Source organism: Siphateles boraxobius, unplaced genomic scaffold (assembly GCF_051911475.1).
Source record: "Siphateles boraxobius isolate OS27281-9 unplaced genomic scaffold, OSU_SipBor_1 56, whole genome shotgun sequence".
NCBI lineage: Eukaryota > Metazoa > Chordata > Actinopteri > Cypriniformes > Leuciscidae > Siphateles > Siphateles boraxobius.
The window spans coordinates 2489024-2513709 of record NW_027509182.1 but is presented as its reverse complement, the minus strand read 5'-3'; the positions used below and the strand labels follow the sequence as shown (position 1 = coordinate 2513709).

General features: G+C 40.2%; 1 protein-coding gene across 5 annotated transcripts in view; it reads left to right on the top strand.

Annotated features, from left to right (window-relative positions):
• prune2 (prune homolog 2 with BCH domain) overlaps positions 1-24686 on the top strand; it is a 34590-nt gene extending 9904 nt beyond the window's left edge. For 2 of the 5 annotated variants that reach the window (XM_077206394.1, XM_077206393.1), the window contains exons 2-12: positions 37-146; positions 391-467; positions 1229-1429; positions 1501-1677; positions 3133-3235; positions 13168-13299; positions 13431-13517; positions 15923-16021; positions 16477-16515; positions 16622-16666; positions 21975-24686. In XM_077206394.1, coding sequence (XP_077062509.1) covers positions 413-467; positions 1229-1429; positions 1501-1677; positions 3133-3235; positions 13168-13299; positions 13431-13517; positions 15923-16021; positions 16477-16515; positions 16622-16666; positions 21975-22002 — 966 coding nt within the window. In that variant the 5' untranslated portion in view covers positions 37-146; positions 391-412 and the 3' untranslated portion in view covers positions 22003-24686. Of the gene's footprint in view, positions 1-36; positions 183-390; positions 468-1228; positions 1430-1500; positions 1678-3132; positions 3236-13167; positions 13300-13430; positions 13518-15922; positions 16022-16476; positions 16516-16621; positions 16667-21974 lie in introns of those variants that run through there. The other 3 variants (XM_077206395.1, XM_077206396.1, XM_077206397.1) reach the window with 2 other exon arrangements.

The window sequence follows — 24686 nt, the reverse complement described above, 5'->3', positions numbered from 1 at the left end:
GTTATGTTAAGTGAGTTTGTTTGTTGTGCGTTGCAGCTGCAGCAAATGCAAGACTGCTATTACAACATATTGAAGAGCGACAACATTTCCGGATTCACAATATTAAGTCATCTACTTTGCTGGAGACTCATTTGAAACAGCTCTCTGTGAGTCCTTGTTTTGTAGCTCCAATTTTGACAAGGGTGTGTTAAAACTGTAAAATTTGTAGTTAAGTACAGGATAGATTATTATTATTATTCAGTTGTTGTTGTTGCTGTTGTTTTTTTTAATTTTAACTTTAAATAAAGGTCTATTTATTAATTAATGTATCTATTCATTATTATTATTATAGTTTCCTGGATTGATAAGTGATAATGATCTCTCGTTGTCATGTGTGTGTGTTTCTCATAGTTCCCTTTCTGGCGATGTGGGGATGGACCTGACTCATGAACGAAAGATGAGCTTTGAAGGTGCAGAGAGTAGACCAGGTAAGACTGCTAAATACTGACACTTATAGAATCTGCCCGAAGATATCATAAGCAGACTGAATACATTTAAAAAGACTGCTTTAGATTAATAGAACAGTGGATTGGTTATAAATCAGAGGTGTAAAGTAACATTCTATTCTTCTGTTCATCTTATTAGGCTTAACACGGTTTCAATCATAACAAATCTCTGAATAGTTTTAGCATGTTATTGAATTTGGCAATGTTAATGTATTTTGGTCTTGGCAGACTAGATCTGCTATGCTGCTGCTGCTGTTGATTATTGCTGCAGCAGAGCAAGTATAGACTTGCTACTTCCAATAGATACACAGACGCACTGCTGTGAGCATGTAAGATATGCTGCTGCCGCATAAATAGACGTATAGATAAATGCCGTAGCAGATAGGCAGATGGAGCTGGGGGATGTGTAGGTTTTCAGAGGAACCCTGATAGTGCAAGGAAGCTAACAGCAAACAATGAAGCAGACTATTTAAATGCCGGGCAAAAAATGTTATTGGCTGAAGGATCAGTAGAGGCCAATCAGCTTGTGCCTGCGGTAATGATGTGTGGACATACAGTATCAGCATGCACCCTCTATAGTTTCATGACTGAAATAGATATTTACTCAAGTAGGACATGTTCTGAATGCTTTTAGGCCCTGGAACACTATTCAAATGACCCAATCTGAAACAGTACACAGAAACATGTGTAATGCTGGATCATTTTATAAATGTTAATTGATTATCTGTTAATTTCCACTATAGCTCCACCCACCTCCTTGCCCCTACAGGGTCAAGGGGGTGTGGCCTCTCAGAGGAAAAAGCTGTCCGCTCCTCGTATTAGTCTATCATTGGACCAAAGTGAGGATGATCTGTTTGACACACCAGATGACCTCGACATCAATGTTGATGATCTGGACACACCTGATGAAGCAGATTATACTGACCATGAAATAGACTGGGAAGGTTGGACATAAACACTTGTAAATAATTGTTTATTATTAAAAAGAGATTACTAATACACAGTATTTTTTCAGAGCCTCAAGCATCCCAGAGAGATTCAGTAAAAGAAACAGCTGAGCCCATTCCCACATACAGTGCTGAAGAAGAGAGGCAGGATTCCAAACTCTGGAGAACTGTCATTATTGGAGAGCAAGAGCACCGCATCAACATGAAGAGCATTGAACCCTACCAAAAAGTCATATCCCATGGAGGTACGTTAAAGGAATATTTCAAGGAAAATTTAAAGGAGTATTCTGGGTATAAAGCATAAAGCAAAGAGACAGTGATTGGCACTAAAAATAATTCAGACTTTTTTCTCAGTTTTCAAAAACAAAGGAGAATGCATGTACAGTATAGCCTTACAATGGAAGTCAATGGAGTATTAAAAGTAAAAATGCGAAGATCCTATTTTTCATCAGGTGTTGTCCAGTACTACTCCTGGAGGGCCACTGTACTACAGAGTTTAGCTCCAACCCCAATTAAACACACCTGAAACAGCTAATCAAGCTCTTTATAGGCATATTAGAAACTTACAGGCAGGTGTGCAGTTAAGGCAGTTTAGTGGGGCTAAACTGTGCAGGACAGACGCCCTCCAGCACCGAGTTTGGACACCTCGACTTACATAGACATGGAAAATAATGTTTGATATTTGATATTTTAGCTATAATGCCTAAATCTTCCAATTAAGGATTTAATTTGGTCAAAAATGAAGGGAAAGACATCAAATTCATGATTCATATCAAATCATGAGTAATGTTTGAAAGTTATGGTTAAGTGGTTATACTTTTAAGCATTTGAATTTATTTGTGGTCCTGTATGCTTAGCCAATATATATATATATAATGTAATCTACATAATTATAACAGCAGACAGACACTGGTGATATATCTTAAAGTGAATTTAAACTTGTGAAAATTAAGTACATTTAGCTTACTTTTAAAAAGAGTAGACTAATATTATACGGAAACAATATATTTGAAAATAACATACTTAAGTGCAAATTAAATGTAATGTTTTTGCACATTTAGTTAAGTTGGATACTAACCATCTAGTTAGATGTTATTGACAATTAAATGCAATTAGTTAAATGTAACAGTCATTTTTGTCCCAATTGAAGTAGGACTTCAGCATGTTTATATGTAATTTCATAATTCTGTTGTCTTTGAAATATGGTAAAAGCATATTGTCGAATGTATTGACAAGCATTTATTGTGTATTAGAAAGATAATTTCTATTGAAACTTATGTCATTTATTTTTTTATATTTGCAATTACACATTTGCAATGATGAAGTTGTAGTTTAGTATATTTAAAATATATTAACAGTTACATCCATCAAATATTCCACATGTGCTTTAGTATTTGAGTCACCATTTCAAAATAAGTGTTCTTCTTTAAAGCATGACAACAGACTTTTAAATGTGCACTTTTTAACTGTGTACTTAAGTGTGTTAAGAAACAGTCATGAAAGTGCACTCTCTTTAAGTATGCTTTTATTTCATCAATATTATATCACCTGCAAGTACAGTTTTTAATTATATTTGAAATACACTACTTAGTGCACATTTATTACAATTTAGCCCACTTTTTCCACAAGGTTGACCTGTAATATGCCTTTAAATTGTGTTGAGCAATTAATATTGAAATATATTTATTATTTACCCACAGGCTACTATAGCAATGGTGCAAATGCCATCATTGTGTTTGCTGCATGCTTCCTGCCTGACAGTGACAGAGAGGACTATCACGAGATCATGGAAAACCTCTTTCTGTAAGTTCAGTCTGATATCAGCCAATCAGTTGCTGATGTCAAAATATCTTACAAGGCTTGTTAATCCTATAATATAGAGGGTATGCATTGACGTCACTAAATGGCAAAACAGTCTGCAACACGACTAGATTTAATAGAGGAAACTGCGAAAATGGGAGTAAAACAATTGCCTGTGAATGCTTTACCTGTTAAACAAAACACTATGAATGTGTTATTTATTTGGTAGATCTAAATCCGGATGACCAGTTATATCATTTTTAAATTGTCATCACCAAGCCCTAAAACTTGTTAAAGCATTAAGGAATTTTATAGACATAACATTATACATTTCTGTAAAGCTGCTTAGAAACAATGTGTATTGTGAAGCACTAATAAATGGGCTTGTAGATTTTCGTCTACTCTCGTTGCGAAATCCTATAGAGCCGCGGAACAGGCAGCCGCCTCACTGCGTGCCATGGCCATGGCGCCCCTGAGACGGGCTGCTCAGAGATGGCGATCAGTTCTTGTCACAGACTGAATAAGCCAGTAGCTAACACTGATGCTAACTGGGGCTCAAGGTCGAGCAGACAGCGGCACTCAGCTCAGAGTGCAGCCGAGCCCAGGACTATGATAGTGGGCGACTCCATAATCAGAAACATTAGTAGCAGGGATACAACTACGTGCTGCCTTCCACAAGCAACAACTTCTGATGTAAACAGGGAACTTCAGAACATTTTGATGAAACATAAGACTGCAAATCGACTCATCATTCATGTTGGGAAGAATGATAGTCATAAAGAGCAGTTGGAACTCCTTAAGAAGGATTTCAATGAACTTTTTGAAATGCTTAAAAGACTGAAAGTTCAAACATTCATCAGGGGACCACTCCCAGCAAGAGGAACAAACAGGTTATCATGGTTGCTTGGGCTTAATACATGGCTGCAAAAAAACCTGCAATATAAAAGGAGAGAACTTCATTGACAACTTCAATCTTTTCTGGAGTCAGAGGCAACTGTTTCAACAGGATGGCCACCACCCAAACATACTTGGTTAAAGAGTGCTAAAGGACAACATCTACTTCTCCCTCCATCATCCTTCTGCAGTGTGTGCCAATCCACTCAGTGTAAACTGTAAAGTTCACTTCAGAACCATGCGGTTGACACATCACACAAGGACAATGATAACACCACTCAGCCACAACAACCTCTGCATATGGACACAATCTCAGCTGAGCCCTGCCCACAGAGGTCACCACAGACAGACTGTGACATACTAGCACTGCTCCAAGATTCAGCACCCAAGGACGACTTTCTGGAAAACAGCCAAGAAAACCGGGACAGCATATTACAGCCTCCGATAACATCAGAGCAACAGCCCCTCTCACCAGACACGTTATCCCTCTCTCCAGCATCTCCACTTCTGTGCTTCTCAGAGAAAATGGAACAACTGGTGTATGCTGGAACCAAACTATCCCACTCATACTCAAGCCCCCAGATATCAACCAAAAAACGGCAGGCCCCGCAACCACCAAAGCTTGCCCTCCCCCTCCACCTGTGAGAGCCTCTTCGGCCTCTGCCACAGCGCCAGGCCCCACACCCTCCTCCAGCGGCTCGAGGTGAACCACAAACAACTGATACCAGCTCTCGATGATATGTGTCGGGTCCCCGCTATGATGACAGTAACTTTCTCAAATGTTTACAGAACAAGCGGGAACCCAGTGTGCCTGTATCTTTCGCTATTGCTGTTCGATTACATGATAGAAAGTCTAAGGCCTTCAAAAGCCGTACAGCAAACCCATCTAATCTGGTGTTTATTACACGCCAAACTAAGATTGCTGTGGGGACAAAAAATAGGACTGTTCAGTTAGCACTTTTAAACATCCGCTCACTTAAAAATAAATCACTTCTAGTCAATGACTTAATAACCACATACAACCTGGATTTTATGTTGCTAAATGAAACTTGGCTAGAAGACAGCTGCAGTGCAACAGTCCTCAATGAAACATCCCCTCCTAACTTTACTTTTATGAGTGTCTGCACAGCTGTTAGAAGAGGTGGGGGTTTAGCTGCTCTTTATAAAGATGTCAATCAATGTAAGCAAAAATCATTTGGTAATTACCCGTCTTTCGAATATCTGGGTATTGTGTTAAAAGGTGCTCCACGAATTTTACTTCTCATTATTTACAGGCCTCCAAAATACTCTCCAGCCTTTGCTGAGGACTTTACAGAACTGTTATCAACAATTTCCTCTGAATTTGACTGTTTTGCCATTGCTGGAGATTTTAACATCCACATAGATAATGCAGAAACCAATATAATAATAATAATAATTAGTTACATTTATATAGTGCTTTTTCTGGGACCTCAAAGCGCTTTACATAGAAGGGGGGATCTCCTCAACCACCACCAATGTGCAGCATCCTCCTGGATGATGCGACGGCAGCCATATTGCGCCAGAACGCCCACCACACACCAGCTTACTGGTGGAGAGGAGACAGTGATGAAGCCAATCAGTATATGGGGATGATTAGGAGGCCATGATGGACAGAGGCCAAGGGGCATATTTGGCCAGAATGCCGGGGTTACACCCCTACTCTTTATCGAAGGACATCCTGGGATTTTTTATGACCACAGAGAGTCAGGACCTCGGTTTAACGTCTCATCCGAAGGACAGTGGTTTTTGACAGTATAGTGTCCCCATCACTATACTGGGGCGTTAGGACCCACACAGACCACAGGGTGAGCACCCCCTGCTGGCCTCACTAACACCTCTTCCAGCAGCAACCTGATTTTCTCAGGAGGTCTCCCATCCAGGTACTAACCAGGCTCAGCCCTGCTTAGCTTCAGTGCGCAACCAGTCTTGGGCAACAGGGTGATATGGCTGCTGGCAAAAGAATATGGCAAAATATGACAGAAGAAATCATAACTGTTTTAAATACTTTTGATCTGACTCAGCATGTACATGGACCCACACATAATTGTGGACACACTCTAGATTTACTTATCAGTAACGGTCTAAACATTTCATCGATTGTTATTAAGGATGTGGCACTGTCTGATCATTTCTGTATTTTCTTTGATATACTGATCCTGCCATTGAAACTAGATCTGTGTCTGCTAAGAAGAGATGCTTAAATGAGAACACTAGTCCTCTATTTATGAAGGCTATATCTTTAACACCAAACATATCTGCTGACTCTGTTGATTTTCTCCTTGATTCTTTTAACTCAAAAGTTAAAAGTGTAATTGATGATATTGCTCCTGTGAAAGTCAGGAAGAGTGGCAGACAAAAAGCACCTTTAAGAAACTCAACAGCAGTGCAAAATATGAAAAGACAATGCATAAAAGCAGAGCGCATGGGGCGGAAGACAAAACTTGTAGTCCATTAGAACATATACAAAGACAGCATCCATGCTTTCAATATGGAACTAGGCAAAGCTAGACAGACTTTTTCTCAAATATTATAAACAGCAACATAAACAACACACGCACCCTTTTTGCTACTGTAGAGAGACTGACAAACCCCCCAAGCCAGATTCCCAGTGAAATGCTCTCAGACAGCAAGTGCAGTGAATTTGTCTCCTTCTTCTCTGAGAAAATCAATAAAATCAGGAAGGATGATCAGCTCATCCTTGAGTTGCGCTGGGGTCAGACAGATCAAAACGCAACCTGAGAAAGTAGTTACTATGTCTGATTTCGAAGAAATTGATGGCAAAATTTTGGAAGATATTGTACAGCACCTTAAAACATCAACCTGCGCTCTTGACACACTTCCCGCATCTTTCTTCAAAAGTGTGTTTAACTGTTTAGAAGCAGATCTCCTAGAAGTGGTAAATGCCTCACTTCTCTCTGGGAGTTTTACAAACTCCCTAAAAACTGCAGTTGTCAAGCCTCTCCTGAATCTGGATAAGACCATACTAAACTATACAAACTATAGACCCATCTCAAAACTTCCTTCCATAGGCAAGATCATTGAAAAAGTTGTTTCCAATCAGCTGAACAAATTCTTAAGCTTGAATGGGTACTTTGACAATTTTCAATCTGGTTTCTGATCGCATCACAGCACAGAGACAGCGCTCATAAAGATAATAAACGATATTCGTTTAAATACTGATACATGCAAATTATCAGTGCTGGTACTACTCGACCTCAGTGCTGCATTTGACACTGTCGATCAAAACATACTTCTTGACAGGCTGGAAAACTGGGTCAGGCTTTCAGGGATAGTCCTAAAATGGTTCAGGTCATACTTAGAAGGCAGAGGTTATTATGTGAGTATAGGAGACCATAAGTCTGAATCGACATCCATGACATGCGGAGTCCCTCAAGGCTCAATTCTTGCACCACTCCTATTCAACCTGTACATGCTCCCAATGAGCCAAATAATGAGAAAGAACCAAATCGCTTACCATAGCTATGCAGATGACACACGTACTATTACGACTACTTAGCCCTATCGCCTAACGATTACAGCCCCATTAACTCCCTGTTCCAATGCATTGATGAAGTAAACAGTTGGATGTGCCAAAACTTTCTTCAGTTAAACAAAGACAAAACTGAAGTCATTGCATTTGGAAACAAAGATGAAGTTCTCAAGGTGAACGCATACCTTCACTCTAGGGGTCAAACAACTAAAAATCAAGTCAGGAATCTGGGTGTGTCTCTAGAGTCAGACCCTCCCAGCAGGCACAAGATATAGACTACAACGTCTGTCAGACGTTGGATTTTGGTTGAAATGAAAGTCGGGTTGATGTCTAAATCCAATGTTTGTTTGACGTCAAGCTCCAACGTTGGGCAGTCGTTGAATTTTGGTTGGAATAAACCAAACAAAAAGGGGAAATGCATGGCCGTGCACTTATTACCAGTTTCACTTAAAACTAACCAGATTTACTTTATTTAATTTCCCCTTTAATAAAATCATATTTTGTATTTTAAAGTCACCATGATGGTGGTTAGCGTTTGCTTTAGTTATGGTCTTGACCCTTGACTCTTTAATATCAAAATTTCTCTGGCTGCTATAATTGTGTGTTTATAAAATACAATTGTTGTAGCTAAAAATGCCATGAGAACAGGTGATGTTGGCTGTTTATTGATGATGAACATCATGCAATTGCTTGAATCCCTGATCTTGTTCTGTGTCTAATGCTTTGATTATATGGAATTTGTGGTTTTAATAATGTCTTTTTCACAATAGAAGTCATTTGATTCTAGAGCATATCTAGCAGTGTTGTTTATCAAATAATATACTTTTTTTTTTAAAACTACTTAGTGCACAAAAACCTTTCATCTATTGCTTTACTTAGACGCACACAGACATCAAGAAATAGCATATGAATGTCAAAAATGGTGACAATCAAACAAAATATCCAGATAATCAGATCAACTCTGAGCATAAAACAAGCTAATGCTGGGAGATACGGGTGAGTTTTGATTGGTGGTACACAGCATGAAGCATTTCATTGATTGTCACCATTGTTGAGAGTCATGCACTGATTCTTGATGGCTAAGTAATAATGCAGAGGAACAACTAAATGTTTTTAAAATCCTTTATATTATTTGATGAAGAACATTGCTCTCATGCTGTAAAATTAAATGGCTTCTATGATAAAACAACACTAAAAACACAAATCATCAAAAATCAGTCAACATCATCTAATCTAATTTTCTCTAGCCTTTTTTGCCACAACAAATGTGCTTTATAAACACACAATTAAAGCAGCCAGAGAAAGTTTTATACTAAAGAGTCAAGGGTCAAGAGTCCAACTAAAAAAAAAAAACGCTAACAACCACCATAGTTACTTTAAAATACAACTATTGATTTAATTAAAACGGAAATCAAACAAAGTCAGTCTGGTTAGTAATAAGTGAAGTTGGTAATGCTGTTTGTGGAGTTGTTTAATCCTCCTCTGCTGAGATCTTCACATATTTAATGTGCTGCCTTGCATGTCACATTTTTTTGCAGTGTTTATTCAAACCAAAATTCAACATCTGTCTGACGTCAAACAAACGTTGGGTTTAGACGTCAACCTGACTTTCATTTTCAACCAAAATATGACGTCTGACTGACGTTGGATTAGTTGGAGTCCAACGTCTTCCTGACGTCACATTGACATACTGTGCCTGCTGGGTTAGTTTCAGTAATAATGTCAAAGCAGTAACTAAATCAGCATACTATCACCTGAAAAATATTGCAAGAATTAGATGCTTTGTTTACAGTCAAGACTTAGATAAACTTGTGCATGCTTTCATCACCAGCAGGGTGGATTATTGTAATGGACTTCTCACTGGCCTTCCCAAAAAGACCATAAGACAGTTGCAGCTCATAAAGAACGCTGCTGCCAGGATTCTGAGCAAAACCAGAAAATATGAACATATCACACCAGTCCTCAGGTCTTTACACTGGCTGCCAGTTACATTTAGGATTTATTTTAAAGTATTATTACTGGTATATAAATCACTAAATGGAAAAAGGACCTCAATACATTGCAGACATGCTCACTGAATATAAACCCAATAGATCACTCAGATCATTAGGATCACATCAGCTTGAAATATCAAGGGTTCACTCTAAGCATGGCGAGTCTGCTTTTAGCTACTATGCCAGCCGCAGCTGGAACCAGCTTCCAGAAGAGATCAGATGTGCTCATACAGTAGTCACATTCAAATCCAGACTCAAAACACATCTGTTTAGCTGTGCATTTACTGAATGAGCACTGTGCCACTGTTCGTCCGACTGTTTGTACTGTATTTTTATTTTTTTATTTTTTTTATTCAAAACTGTTTTAATTACTCTGATTTCTTTTGATTATTTTAATTTATTCTATGAAAAGCACTTTGAATTACCACCGTGTATGAAATGTGCTAGATGAATAAACTTGCCTTGCCTTGTCAGGAGATGATAGCAGGACCATTCCTTCCCTCGGTGGAGGGCCGGGGGAGAATCTTTTGTTCTCCACTCCCCGCTGCTCACCCCTGGGTGGGCAGCACCCTAATGTGGTTAAAGAAAGAACTGACATACCCATCTCTGAGCACACAGAGTTCTCGGATGACAGTGCGTGCCGCCCACAGGCCTCGCCACTCTCGTCCCCCTCTGTCACAGAGTTCTCAGACGACAGTGTGCGTCGCCCATGGGCCCCGCCACTCTCGTCCCCCTCAGGCGCCAGACCACTGGCAGAGCAGGCCACCCCGGAACGCTGGTCCTTCCCTGGCCTCCTCTGTCAGGATGCAGCTAATGACCGTGCCCCCACACCGAGCCGCTATGCCACCCATGTCCGGGCTGGTCATTCCGCTTCGCTGCACCACTGAGGGGACGTCTGTGGTTCGCATGACCTTGGGAGCCTGGCTAGAGCTTCCCAACCTGTCCCGCTGGGTCGCCCGAACCATCAGGCTCGGCTATGCGATTCAGTTTGCACGGTCTCCTCCCCGCTTCAGGGGAGTCCGCTTCATTATGGTCAGTGGCAATGCCCCTGTCATGAGAGCGGAGGTCGCCACCCTACTGGCGAAGGGTGCGATCGAGACTGTCCCTCCAGCCGAAATGAGGTCCGGCTTCTACAGCCCCTACTTCATTGTCCCGAAGAAATCCGGTGGGTTACGGCCAATCCTGGACCAGCGCGTCTTGAACCGCTCCCTTCACAGGCTGCCGTTCAGGATGCTCACGGCCAAATGCATTTTCGAATGTGTGCGACCACAGGATTGGTTTGCAGCGATCGACTTGAAGGACGCCTACTTCCATGTCTCCATTCTCCCCTGACACAGACTGTTTCTTCGGTTTGCTTTCGAGGGGCAGGCATATCAGTACGTGGTTCTCCCATTCGGGCTAGCCCTGTCTCCTCGCGTCTTCACGAAGGTCGTCGAGGCAGCCCTTGTTCCTCTTCGGGAACATGGGGTTCGCATCCTCAACTATCTCGACGACTGGCTAATCCTAGCTCACTCTCGAGACCAGGTTTAGGTTTAGTATTATGCACAGGTAGACCTGTTTGCCTCCCACTGCTCGTCCCATTGCGACCCGTTTTACTCCCTGACCGAGGGCACACTCGGCACGGACGCACTGGCGCACAGCTGCACGCATTTTCCGTTGACTAAGCGTGCCTGGAATTCGGGCCGGTCTTTTCTCACGTGATCCTGAGACCCCGGCCTGAATATGTGCCCAAGGTTCCCATCACTTTCTTTTGAGATCAGGTGGTGAACCTGCAAGCTACCCCTGGAGGAGGCAGACCCAGCCTTGGCAGTGCTCTGTCCAATACGCGCCCTCCGTGACTACGTAGACAGAACGCAGTGTTTCAGGACTTCAGACCAGCTCTTTGTCTGTTATGGTAGGAAGCTGAAGGGAAAGGCTCTCTCCAAGCAAAGGTTGTCTCACTGGATAGTGGACGCCATTGCTTTGGCATACCAGCAGCAAGGTCGACCATGCCCCCTTGGTGTGAAGGCTCACTCCACCCAGAGTTTGGCTTCCTCTTGGGCTCTAGCGCATGGTGCCTCGCTAACAGACATCTGTAGAGCTGCAGGCTGGTCGACACCCAACACATTCGCAAGATTCTACAATCTCCAAGCTGAGCCAGTGTCCTCTCATGTACTCGCTTCAACCAGCCATCCTTCAACTAGGATCTGCTCAGGTGTCTTCGGTTGCTCGCCATTCCACACCACGGACTGGATACGTGCAATATTTTTTCCTCAGGTGAGCTTCCCCGTCAAGCCCCGAGTTCCTCCAGCACTGTTGACGTCAAATGCCATAGTTATGCCACTGGCAGCTTTCGCGTTGGCCAGGGGCCGCAATGTGCATGGTTCCCCCTCTGGGCGACCCTCACATGTGTATTTCCACTGTAAGCCTCTCTGAGCATGTGTCTTTCCCTTGGCAAGCCACCTTGCCTCCCCTGGGGTTGAAACATTCCACCCTGCGGGCTGGACACCCCAGTGTTTTTCCATATGCAGCCCCCTCCCGGGTCGTACAGTATGTGTATTCTTAAGCCCCCCCCCCAAATACCCCACCCAACTCTCGTCCACTTCGAGTTGGCACTGACTGCATATTTCCACTGAGATATGCTTCCCAGTGTACTTTGGTATTCCTGTGTTAAGTTGGACTCCTTCGTCCATGCTAGTCTCACGACAGGGAGCTCAGACCCCATTCGTCGTCACGTCTGAACTCGTAGTGACTACGAAAGGGAACGTCTCGGTTACGTATGTATGAGTAGGGAACAGAGACATTCCATCTTCCTGCCACTTCCGCTGTACCGCTGGTAGCGCCTGAGTTCAGTCTCGGCTCCTCAGTAAAGAAACATATATGCATGTTGCCGGCGTCCTCCTTTTATACCCACGAGGTGGGGCGGAGTTACGCCATGCAAATTCGGCAGATCGAATTTCTTTGCGCCAATTCTTTGCCATTGGCTCGTTTTGTAATACTCGAAGTTGATAGGCTTTCTAAGCGAAACCCCATTCGTCGTCACGACGGAACGTCTCCTACTCAGGGAACGAGGGTTACATTCCTAACCGAGACGTTACATCCAACTAACATCCAACTAACATCCAACCATCCCTCTTTGTAGAACACAATGCTCATCATAATGGATGTTTTTTAATAAACACTGACATAATTTTACAGCTATGCAGAATGCAAATGGTAACTATTTAATTGATGTGTTGTCAAAACAATGTATAAGCTATGGTATAATTTTTCCAAATGGCAGCGACCTATTTGGTTCTCTTTTTTGTAGCTTTCGGCAGTATGTAAAGAAATAGCTCAGATCTCTTGTTAAATCTATTTGTACAGTCAACCGCAAATCTCTTTCCCATTTTAGAAGTGTTTTGTATGTTTTCAAGCAGAACACAATGTTGCCACTTTTTTTTTTTGCCACTCAGGATGTAACCGCAGTGACATACCCTCCATAGAATAATCCTAGAATATAATAATATTAAATGTTTTGAGAACAAATCACTAAATGAATGTGAATTACTCTTCAGGTATGTTATCAGTACACTAGAGCTCATGGTAGCAGAGGACTACATGATCATCTATCTGAATGGAGCCACTCCACACCGGAGGATGCCTGGCCTCAACTGGCTTAAGAGATGTTACCAGATGATTGACAGGAGGTATATATAATATGCCTTACCTATCAATATTCTGCCTATTTACAGTATGTTAAATAAATTAAAATGTGCAATGCACAATATACAGTATATTAAACATGATGACTTATTTTTGTTTTTTTACTCTTTTTCAGGCTTAGAAAGAATTTAAAATCTTTCATTATTGTTCACCCATCATGGTTCATTAGGACAATTCTAGCCATCACAAAACCATTTATCAGGTATGTTGACTGGCAAGTTTTTGTTTTGTTTTAGTTTTTTAGGATTGGTCAGTTGTTTAGATACACTCGACAGAATACATTTCTCATGATCTTAAAAACCTTAGCATCTAAAGTTAGTAGTTTTGTAGACAAATAAAAACTACCTTAAGATTTAAAAAAGCAGATTAACAGCATGGATGCATTGATGAAAGATGATATTAAAGACATTTACAATGTTAAAATAATTATTTCAAATAAATGTTGTTGTTTTGTTCTTTCTATTCATCAAAGAATCCTGAAAAAAATATATAATGGTTTCCACAAAAATATTGAGCAAAATAACTGTTAATAATAAGAAATGTTTATTGCACACCAATCAACACACAATTATCATGATTCATGTGACACTGGAGACTGGAGTAATGACTGCTGAAAATTCAGCTTTGCTATCGTAGAAATAAATTACATTTTAAAATATATTAAAATAGAACATAGTTATTTTAAATCATGATATACAGTGCTGGTCAGAATTATTTAAAAAAAAAAATCAGCGGTTTTAATCCTTTGGATATTTTATAAATAAAAAAAAGCAAAAATCTAACCTTTCATTGAAGTAAAAGAATTGAAAGTGGGGGGAAAGTCATATTATGAAATAAATGTTTTTCCCCAAAACACATTGGGAACAATTATTTGCCCCCTTTTCTTAAATACTTTTCCAACCTCCTATTTCCAAGATAAAAGCTCTGAGTCTTCTCCTATAATGCCTGATGAGTTTGTAGAACACCTGACAAGAGATCAGAGACCATTCCTCCATACAGAATCTCTCCAGATCCTTCAGATTTCCAGATCCATGTTGGCGCTTCTTCTCTTCAGTTGAAAGTGGGGGGAAAGTCACATTATGAAATAAATGTTTTTCTCCAAAACACGTTGGCCACAATTATTGGCACCCCTAGAATATTTTACAAGTAAAATATCTCTGAAGTATATTCCCATTAATATTTACCTTTTTTTAACACACCAGGGTGACTAGGAACATGAAATTGTCTAGCTATGACTTCTTGTTTTTGAGGAAACACAAAGGGCAAATTCCCGTTATCATCCATCACAATAAGTCAAACCAAAGAATATAGTTCTGATGTGCATCAAAAGATTGTGGAGCATCACAAAATAGAAAGTGGCTGGAAAAAAATTTGCTAAAGAATTGAAAATCCCCATTTGGACTATCAGGGCAATAATTAAGATGTTCCAATCAACTAAAGATGTTACGAATCTGCCAGGAAGAGGATGTGTGTCTATATTGTCTTAATGCATGGTGAAGAGGAGAGTTTGACTGACCAAAGACTCTTCAAGGATCACAGATGAAGAATTGCTGAGATTAATTGAGTCTTGAGGTCAGAAGCCAAAAAAAAAAAAAAAGACCGGATTCTATGGTCAAATGAAACTTAAAAAAGAGCTTTTTGGCAGCAAGGCCATCAGATGGGTTTGGTGCAAACAGGGATAACAAGTACCCCATACCCACGGTTAAATTTACCGGTTGATCTTTAAAGTTGTGGGCATATTTTTATGCTGGAGGTCCTGGACTTCTTGTTCAGATACATGGTATCATGGATTCTAGCAATTACCAACAGATAAAAAATCAAAACCTGACAAACCTCTGCTAGAAATCTTATAATGGACTGTGGTTGAATATTCCATCAGGACAACGATCCAAAACCAACATCAAAATCAACACAAAAATGTGTTACGGAGAACAAAATGAAGCTTCTGCCATGACCGTCCCACTTCCCCAACCTGATGAGTGGAGTGAACTGAAGAGAAGCATCAACATGGAGCTGGGAATCTGAAGGATCTGGATAGATTCTGTATGAAGAAATGGTGTCTTATCTTTTGTCAGGTGTTCTCCAAACTCATCAGGCATTATAAGAAAATTCAGAGGTGTTACCTTAGCAAAAGGAGATTGCAAAAAGTATTTAATAAAAGGGTGCCAATATTTGTGGCCAACGTGTTTTGGAGAAAAACATTTATTTCATAATGTGATTTCCCCCGCACTTTCAATTCTTTTACTTCAATAAAAGGTTTTTGCAATTGTTTTGAATGAAAGATCAAAAGGATGAACGATGCAGATTTATTTTTTACAGACATTTTTGATCATATTTACCAGGGGTGCCATTAATTCCGACCACAACTCCAAATGGGTGCGCCTTGTTGTTACCAAAGCAACCCATGCAAAGGGGTTGTTTATGTCTGAACACAAAAATCTTATTTGACCAATTAAATCTTACAATTAAAGGTGCAGACAGTCTGTCTGAGAAGATCTGAGAAAAAAATCTGATTTGTCTGCCGTCTGAATATAGTCGTAGTGTACAAAATATTGCCTTTGGAGACAAAAAGAAACAAAATAAAATTGTTTCATAAATGTTTTCCAGCTCAAAGTTCAGCAGTAAGATAAAGTATGTGAACAGCTTAGCTGAACTGGAGGAGCTCATCCCAATGGAGTATGTCCACATACCCGAGTGCATCATCAGGTGAGCAAGTATCAATGAGCGACATGTTTAACTGTCTTTCATTAAATGAAAGCAGCACACATAGATTCTGATAGCGAGACAATCGCTGACAGATGTAGCTGCTGAAAAGGTGTCGAGTTTGTTTATGAGAATTTGCACAAGAGTTGTGATTCTATAAATTAAAACCTGTGAAGACCCGTTTCTGTGGGAACAGACATTTCAAATGCTGGGGTGAAGAGTAACATTATAAGATTGATCTGTTTTACTAGGAGATACGAACCTTTTTTTCTGCCAAACCCCTATAATCTAGCAATCTAATAATGTAATAAATACTGTATGAATTTTTTTTCTATTTTTTTTATTAAAAAATCTGAGCTTTTTTATAGTTTTATATATTCTACATTTTATTTAAATTTAAAGAAAGTTAAAAATATAACTGAGCTAAAATATAAATTAATTAATTCCTGCCTCTCTAGACTGGATGAGGAGTTACGGGAAGCATCGGAGAGCTCTACGTGAGTATTAGAGCATTTTTCTAGAGGTCTTGGACTATTTTCGTCAAAATATCATACAGTGCACTATCTATATAACGAAACATATCTTTTTCATTTCTTTATGAAGAATCAACAGCTTTCTCCAAGGAAGTGAGATTCCACAAGGATCTATGTAAGATTTTTAAATCATTTTATTAAACAGTCATATTAGCATATTAAGAGGTTTTTAAAGTCAACATGAAATAGCAACACACATTTTACATGTTCCTGGTCCTACTGTGCAAAAAAAAAAACATCTCAGGTTATGACTGTAACCATCATTTCTTGAAAAGGGGAACGAGACTCAGCGTTTGGATGACGTACCATGGGTAACGTCATCAGCATGACGGTTTTCTGAAGCACGTGTGCAAACACAACAATTTAATTGGCCGATGACAGTCAATTACATCACTTTACTCTACAGAGAGACGTACGGAGTCAGATGCGTCAATCATTCAAGGCGCTTCCGATGCCTCATAGCTGTCAAGTTGTAATATTCCCTCGGCCAACACTCAAGCTCTTATGCTCCGACAAGGAAAGTCCCAGTCTTTACAGCCTTCTTCCCTTCCTTGTGAGCCAGGCGTAGCCACATGCAGCTCAAGAGCAGAGCTCTAGGTTTAGGTTCTAAATAAATTTCTCTTGCATGACACAGCTTTCTAAGGAATACTGGCCCAGGGAGAATATTTTAAAATGCAACATTGGCCTACCACTACATCAGGGAGAGCACATATTGGAGTCACACCTAGAATAATTATTCATCAGCTTCATAACATAGAACTCCAACACATAGGGAGCCACAGGGGAGCTTTAGCTCTACCATCACCGCACAATGGGGGGAAAGTGCTCACACCCTGCCTGGACTCATCTAGGATCCCAAGACTCCTGGCACTTGCAAAGGTGCCCGATAACAAGAAGGGATGCTAGAAGACAATTTAACTCTACTTGTTAGGTTCTAAGGGATCGGTTAGGGCTCCAACAGGGAGTGGAGGACACTATTTTAAAACCCCAACAGTAGCACAGGGTTCTACTCAACACTTAACCCCAAAGAGCAGCCTACCAAAGGGAGCCTGCTAAGCGCTTGCTACAACCATTGGCACTGCTGCCCTTCTAGAAGGGAGACACCAGGGAACTATCCTACTTCCTATCCTATCCTTCTAACACACTCATCTAGGGCCTCCTATAGCTCATGCTTGATTCAGTCAGCACTAGCCATAGTGACAAGAACAATATAATACTGTATATAGTTATGGAGGAAGGAAGGGAAGGAGAAGGGATTTGAATTTTCCTCAGTGATTCTGACCTGTTTACCAAATCGCTTTCTTTCTTAACACTCGCTAACACAAACAATCGGCTCCTGAAGACAGAAAAGCTGATTACATACATTGCAGGTGCCCTCTTTTACTCACAGGCGCTCAGGTAGTGAATTTATGGACTCTCGTTGGCCAATAAATTTTTTGTTTTGGCAAACGTACTTCAGACACTGATCACGCTGATAGTATATCCCCCATAGATAAGTGTTGAGTTCTACTTTGTAAGGGAGCTCTCATTTTCTGCTGACATCACCAACATTATGCAGGCTATAGACCTTATGCGCCAGAGAATCGAGGGCGCAGCCATCTTTAGAATATTGTCTTTGAACTTCCGTTTTTGCGGTCGCTCTGTTATATCTCTATGGCATTGCTGTCCAGGAGTAATTAGCTTTTGAAGTGGATTTACTTGATGTAAAGTTAACGAAAGTTATCATGAGGATTGTAATGAGTAAACCAGATGTCTTAACAAATGTCAGTAGACCGGGAAGATTTTAATAAATTCATTTCATTCAAAATTCAAGATTCATTTATAAATACGCAAGATCGCTGTGAAAATACAGACCGGTAGACAAAAGACAATTAGCGCAGCGCTGAAAAGGGGCGGGGCTACATAAGGTCTATTGGTTTACGATAATAACTAAATTGCAGCGATTTTTTAAACCTTGCCAATAATTGACACAATTATTTAATGCAGTTTAGCATTAATGTAATGAAGATTATGGCAATATACATACATACATACAATGTGTTATGTGTAATGTGATAGCCTCTACTATATATATATATATATATATATATATATATATACAGTAGAGGCTATCACATTACACATTACCACCTGTGCTGTCAACATTTTGTTTTATACAGTATAATCCAGAGCAAACTCCTATTCAATTCTTGACAATTTTCCCCAATACAAAAATTTCTTAAAGGCACAGTATGTAAGTTTCACCAGTAGAGATCAATAACAAAGGCTTAGCTTGATAAGACTATGAATGACCGTGGAATCATAGGAGTTGTTGTCTTCACCTCCACAGCCGATGGAAAGCAATCCAACGGGACTCAGGCAAAAATTATATGTTCATGGGTGAGCTAATGTATAACATTTTTATTAACATTAAAGGAGAACTCCAAGAATAAACCTGGGGTGTAATAACACATCGGTACCATAAAGACAGTACCATCGCGGAGCCATCTTTGGAAAACAGTCTCGACCAGTCAACCACGAACGCCGTGCTACGAGCTGAACTGTGACTTGTGACTGTGAATCTCACAGTTCAGCTCACTTAGCACGGCGTTAGTGGTTCGCCTGGTCGAGGCTGTTTCCCAAAGATGGCTCCTGCCTGTATACGCGATGGTACTGTCTTTATAAAGTATATTATTATTAAACTGTCTGTACACTTACAAAGTTCTCAGTGCTTCGGTTTGTATGTAGAGACCCTCATTAAGCTACCGTGTTAGTGTGGGGCTATTTTGAGCCTTGTTAGTGGTATTAACTAGCGATCTCTTTTTACTTATTATATGCCCCATATACTAGCGTAATAAGCTAAACCTCTTATGAGAGGTTCTCTCGTATTGCTTAAGTTTAGCTTACGCTACGGGAAAGATTCAACTTCTCGAGATATTGAAGCCAAAAAATGATCCTTAATTTTGTATTCATTGTCAACGCAGTGCAGCAGCTAGCAGACCTAGAGCAGGCCATCTCGCGTGCTCATTGGCTGCCCTGCGGGCAACTGCTGCAGCCTACCAGTGAACCCGGCGTGACGTCACACCCAATGAAGGGCGCCCGCGCCTTCATAGCGTCACAGCCCACCAGAATGGGCGTGGCTTAGCGTATAAACATAGGGGCTGTAGGCTGACTTCCCTAATTTTTCGTCTCTTCAGCGAGCTCTTCGCATCGCTGGATCTGAGAGAAGCCACCGCCGCCGTCGAACAGCGAACAGCCAACTTAGGACAGCGCTGAGGTAGCCGGCCGTCTTCACCACCTTCAGCCATCCGTGCGAGCTACGCTATCCGGCGACGTATCCTTTACCTTGCTAAAACCTATTCTAAAAGAGCAGCGATTGTCTTTTTTAAGACGCCTCGCACTTCCGGGGCTTCGAGCTCTGTGAAGCTCTGTGGCTCGACTCGAAGCCTTCAACACCCCCCGCCCCTCCTCACCGATGCGCAGCTGCCGCTCACGAGCCTCACTGCCGTCGCATCTGAGGATGAGGCCGAGGGACACGTACTAGCACGCGGCTAGCTCTCTTTACGTTACAAGGGAGCTTCCCCTGTCCCTGTTCGCGCGTCATGCAGAGCCCTCTCGAGCTCTCTGCATGACCCGGACGGGCTTGCGCGCCGCCGTCGAAATGTCTCGCCCTGTCAGTCCCCTTAGATAAGGCTACTGCAGCGGTGTATTTGGCAGCCAACGAGCCGGTAATGCAACCCGCTCGCCTGCACACATCCGCCGTTCTCGCGGCGACCCAGAGAAATCTCAAGTGGGTAGCAGTATAATGTCAGATTAAGAATGTAAGTTACGTGCCCGCTCACGAGCGTTCACGCTTTCAAAACAGGCTACTGCAGTGGTTCAATTAGCAGCCAACGAGCCAGTTTGTTTACCCTCTCGCCTGCACACAAACGCTGTTTTCACGGCGACCCAGAAAAATCTCAAAAAGAGTATAATGTCTGGTCCGGCTCATGCCGTCGGTGTTGTAAGTGCAGTGAAAGTCCCCACGCCCCAGTGTTCACCCCTACACATAAGCACTCCGAATCTCGCAGAGCACACTCTCATAAAGCGTGGAAAAGCCGCTCGAGTGTTGAATGTAAGAAATGTGTCCACAAGTCTGTGCCCACTATCTGCCCGCTCTGTTACACGATCAAGAAAGCAGGTTATGAATGAAAGTCTCGTGCCCGCCAGAGTGCGTTCACGCTTGCTAACACAAACCTCCCCCCGGGCTCCGCCCGCGCGTTTAAGTGTTATCACAAAGCGCAAGGCATTAATAAAACGCTCCCCATCCATTATGATCGGGGCGTCAAATACACTTGTAAGTCTAGTGCCCGCGCACACGCGCTCATGCTTACAGGAAGCTTTTCCACCCGGAGCGCTGCTCGCAGCTTACTCCCTTTGAAAACATTTGAAAGGATGTTGGGCTGTATGGCATCAGCTGCAGCGGTGCTTATATACAAAATATATATAATTGTTTTAATGGATTTTTTTTTATCCAAAAGTCTTACATATTGTGCCTTTAAAGGGTAAGTTCTCCCCAAAATTACAATTGTTATGTTTTACTCACCCTCATGTCGTTCTAAACCTTTAAGACATTTATTTACCTGAATTCAAATGAAGATATTTTTTAATGAAATCTTAGAGATTTCTGTCCCTCCATTGACAACTACCACTTTGACGCATCACAAAGTTTAAATTGAGCGGTTTAGTCCAAGACACTATCACTTTATATGATGAACAGATTTAATTTAGGACTTTATTCATTTATAAATGTTCATCAAAGCACACATCAGGTGTGGTAAATGGAAGCTCAAGCATGCTTGCTTGACATGTGAGAACTAATGAGGTTCATTCAAATGTTACGCAGCATGTTTGAGCTTCCGCAAGAACCAATGAGGTTTGTTCTCGCTTGTTCGGTTGAACTTCTGTTTATTTTCACTGATCAATGTTTATGACATTAAAAGCCTAAATTCAAGCTGTTCATCACATGAAACGAACGTTTCCCTTCTGAAAATTTGGACTAAACCTGTCTATTCATATGGATTAGTTTTATGATCTCTTTATGAAGTTTTTGAAGCGTCAAAAGTGGTAGTTGTGTAGACTGTCAATGGAGGTACAGAAATTCCTCAGATTTCATTAAAAATATCTTCAGTTCTGTTCTGAAGATGAACAAAAGTCTTACGGGTTTGGAACGAGGGTGAGTAATTGTTGATGGGATTTTCATTTTTTTTTAGGTGAACTATAATCCTACATTCATTCATACACTCAATTCTTTTTTTATTGTTACTTGGAAATGTCATATTACAGAAGTAAAATGTTATATGAATGCTGTTTCAAGTAAACTTTAAAGTATATTCATTTTTTTAAATAATACTAAATAATGTTATAAATAATAATAATGATAGAACTTTTTATATCTGTTGCAGAGCTCAACCCAATGTGAGCAGTTCATAAGAGTCGTCAGCTGTGGATGCAAGAACAATATGTCTGTAAAGGTTTTGAGTATTTCAAATTGTAATGATTGCACGCTAATATTGATGCAATAATCACTTATAATAAGAGAAAAGGGTATTTTTGTTAACTCGTAGTGCAGGGAAGATTAAAGCAGCACCACACTTCTTAAAAACAAATCACCTCATATATAATAATTCTTCTCACATTTGAATTTGCACCACAGAACCATAGTTTAAACCAGCTCAATGCTTGAAACATTCTTTGTCTCCTATTTTCTTGCAAAAGTTTCTCTTGTTACTTGAATAATGCATGGGAGACATTTTAGGAATAATATCATGTTGTACTTTTCCCCTTTAGGCTCATAATTTTCACAGTCAGGTATTTTTCTAATTGGAGCATGTATAAAAGGCAAAATAGGCAAATAATCATGTCACTTCAGTTGCTGTATATCAATATTAATGCATGCAAGGTTATTCTAGACACAAAGACAATGCGTAGCATCCTGTTAGCACCAATGCTAACTCTCTACCTTCTCATGCTAAATTGATGACTTGGGGACATAGAATATAGAGCACTCTAGAGTTACTTATTTCCATTGTCAGAAACAGTACTAGTCGGGTTTTAATTTAAATTTAGCCTCATATCAGTTTGGGTATCAGTTTAAAATCATCAGAGAGAAATCATTTATAGTTCTTAAATGTGAAGTGTATTATGTTAAAATGCTTTCTCTATTACATTAAAGGGTTAGTTGACCCCCAAAAAACCTTGTCATCAATTACTCACCCTCATGTCGTTCCAAACCCATTAAACTTTTGTTCATCTTCGAAACACAAATGAAGATATTGTAAATGGAATCTGAGAGCTTTCTGTTTCTCCATTAACTAATACTTTGACGCTGCAAAAAGTTCATAAATAGATTGTTAAACTAATCCATATGAATCGAGCAGTTTAGTCCAAATTTACTGAAGAGACACAATTGCTTTATATGATGAACAAATTGAATTTAGGCTTTTATTCACATATAAACATAAGCTCAACCATACAACATTTATTGTAAAAACATTGTTTCTTGCGAAAGCTCTGCATGGCACACAGGAATTAACCCTTTGGTTCTCACGTAGATGAATGTTTATATGGGAATAAAAGCCGAAATTAAAGCTGTTCATCATAAGTGATTGTATCTCTTCAGAAAATGTGGACTAAACCACTCAATTTATTTGGATTTTTTTTAAGATCTCTTTATGTACTTTTTGAAGCGTCAAGGTGATGGTTGCGTGAACTGTTAATGGAGGGATAGAAATCTCTCAATTTCATTTATAATATCTTCATTTGTGATTCGAAGATGGACGAGAGTCTTATGGGTTTGGAACGGCATGAGGGTGAGTAATGACAATTACTGTTTTTGGATGACAATTTTTATTTTTGGGGGAGTGAACTAACCCTTTAAGCTCTTCATAGGTTGACTCTGTGAACAATATAGCATAAAGACTTTTGTGGCTCTTTCACAAAATTGTTTCATAATCAATTTTTGCTGTCAAACATGTCTTGCTCAACCAATTACGTAAATTTCCTTGAACAATAGTGGATATTGCCACAAGAGGTGGCCTCAGAACGTTTGCGTAACACGATGTTTGCTAATATAAACATGATAGAGTGCAAATGATAGAGTACTCACTTTTTCAGTGGCCTTGGGTCCGGAAGTATTTTTCCCAATCATTTTTCCTATAAGGGATTTAAAAAAAGTTAAGTCATGAAACAAACTAATCAGCTAAGAGTTGAATCATAACATTACAAATTTGATTTGAAGCAAAAAAGTATTTACATTTTTACAAAAAGACACAGATACAAGACATTGTGTCTTTTTACGGCTTTAATGATAGAGAACTACATCCCCACAAAGCAATGTGAATGAAATATTCAAATTAAAATGGATATATATATATATATGTGTGTGTGTGTGTGTGTGTGTGTGTGTGTGTGTGTGTGTGTGTGTGTGTGTGTGTGTGTGTGTGTGTGTGTGTGTGTGTGTGTGTGTGGGACTTTAACATTTTAAATCAAGTTATTTTTGCTATTCTGTTTGGTGCCACTAGAGGTGCCATAATGCCACACTTCACCTTTAAGAATCATAAGCTATGTAGTAATGCATTAGTCATTCTTGTGCTCAGAGCTCTCAAATCAGTCCTAGATGTTTCAAAACTTTGATGTCTTATTGCGTGTTTGCCATGAATAAAGGTAAAAATAGTTGCCACAATCAAAGTTCTGTCAAATCCTAAGAGCATGCTGTTTCAGAGGTTTTCACTTTCATTGTGACTTCTCTGTCTACTTTCGAACACCTCTTGTGTCAGTGTGGGAGAGTGTATGTGTAGAGGTCTGTATTTTGGTGTGTGACTGTTTGTGAATGAGTTTATATGCTGTTTTAGGTACCAAGTTCTTGAAATAAAATAAAGGGACTTAAAAAGATTGCTGTAAACACAATATTCAAATGAAGTGTGTGTGAATATTTGTGAGACATTGTGTGTGTGATTGTATCACTGCATGTGTCCCTGGTTGTTGATATTTGATCCTTTTAGACTGAAATTCTATCTTAGAATATGAACTTTTATCCAGAGGCCTTCTCCAGCAGAGCATATTGAGATGTATGTCATATTGCAGTGTAATATCAATAAATTTAATTAATATCTGAA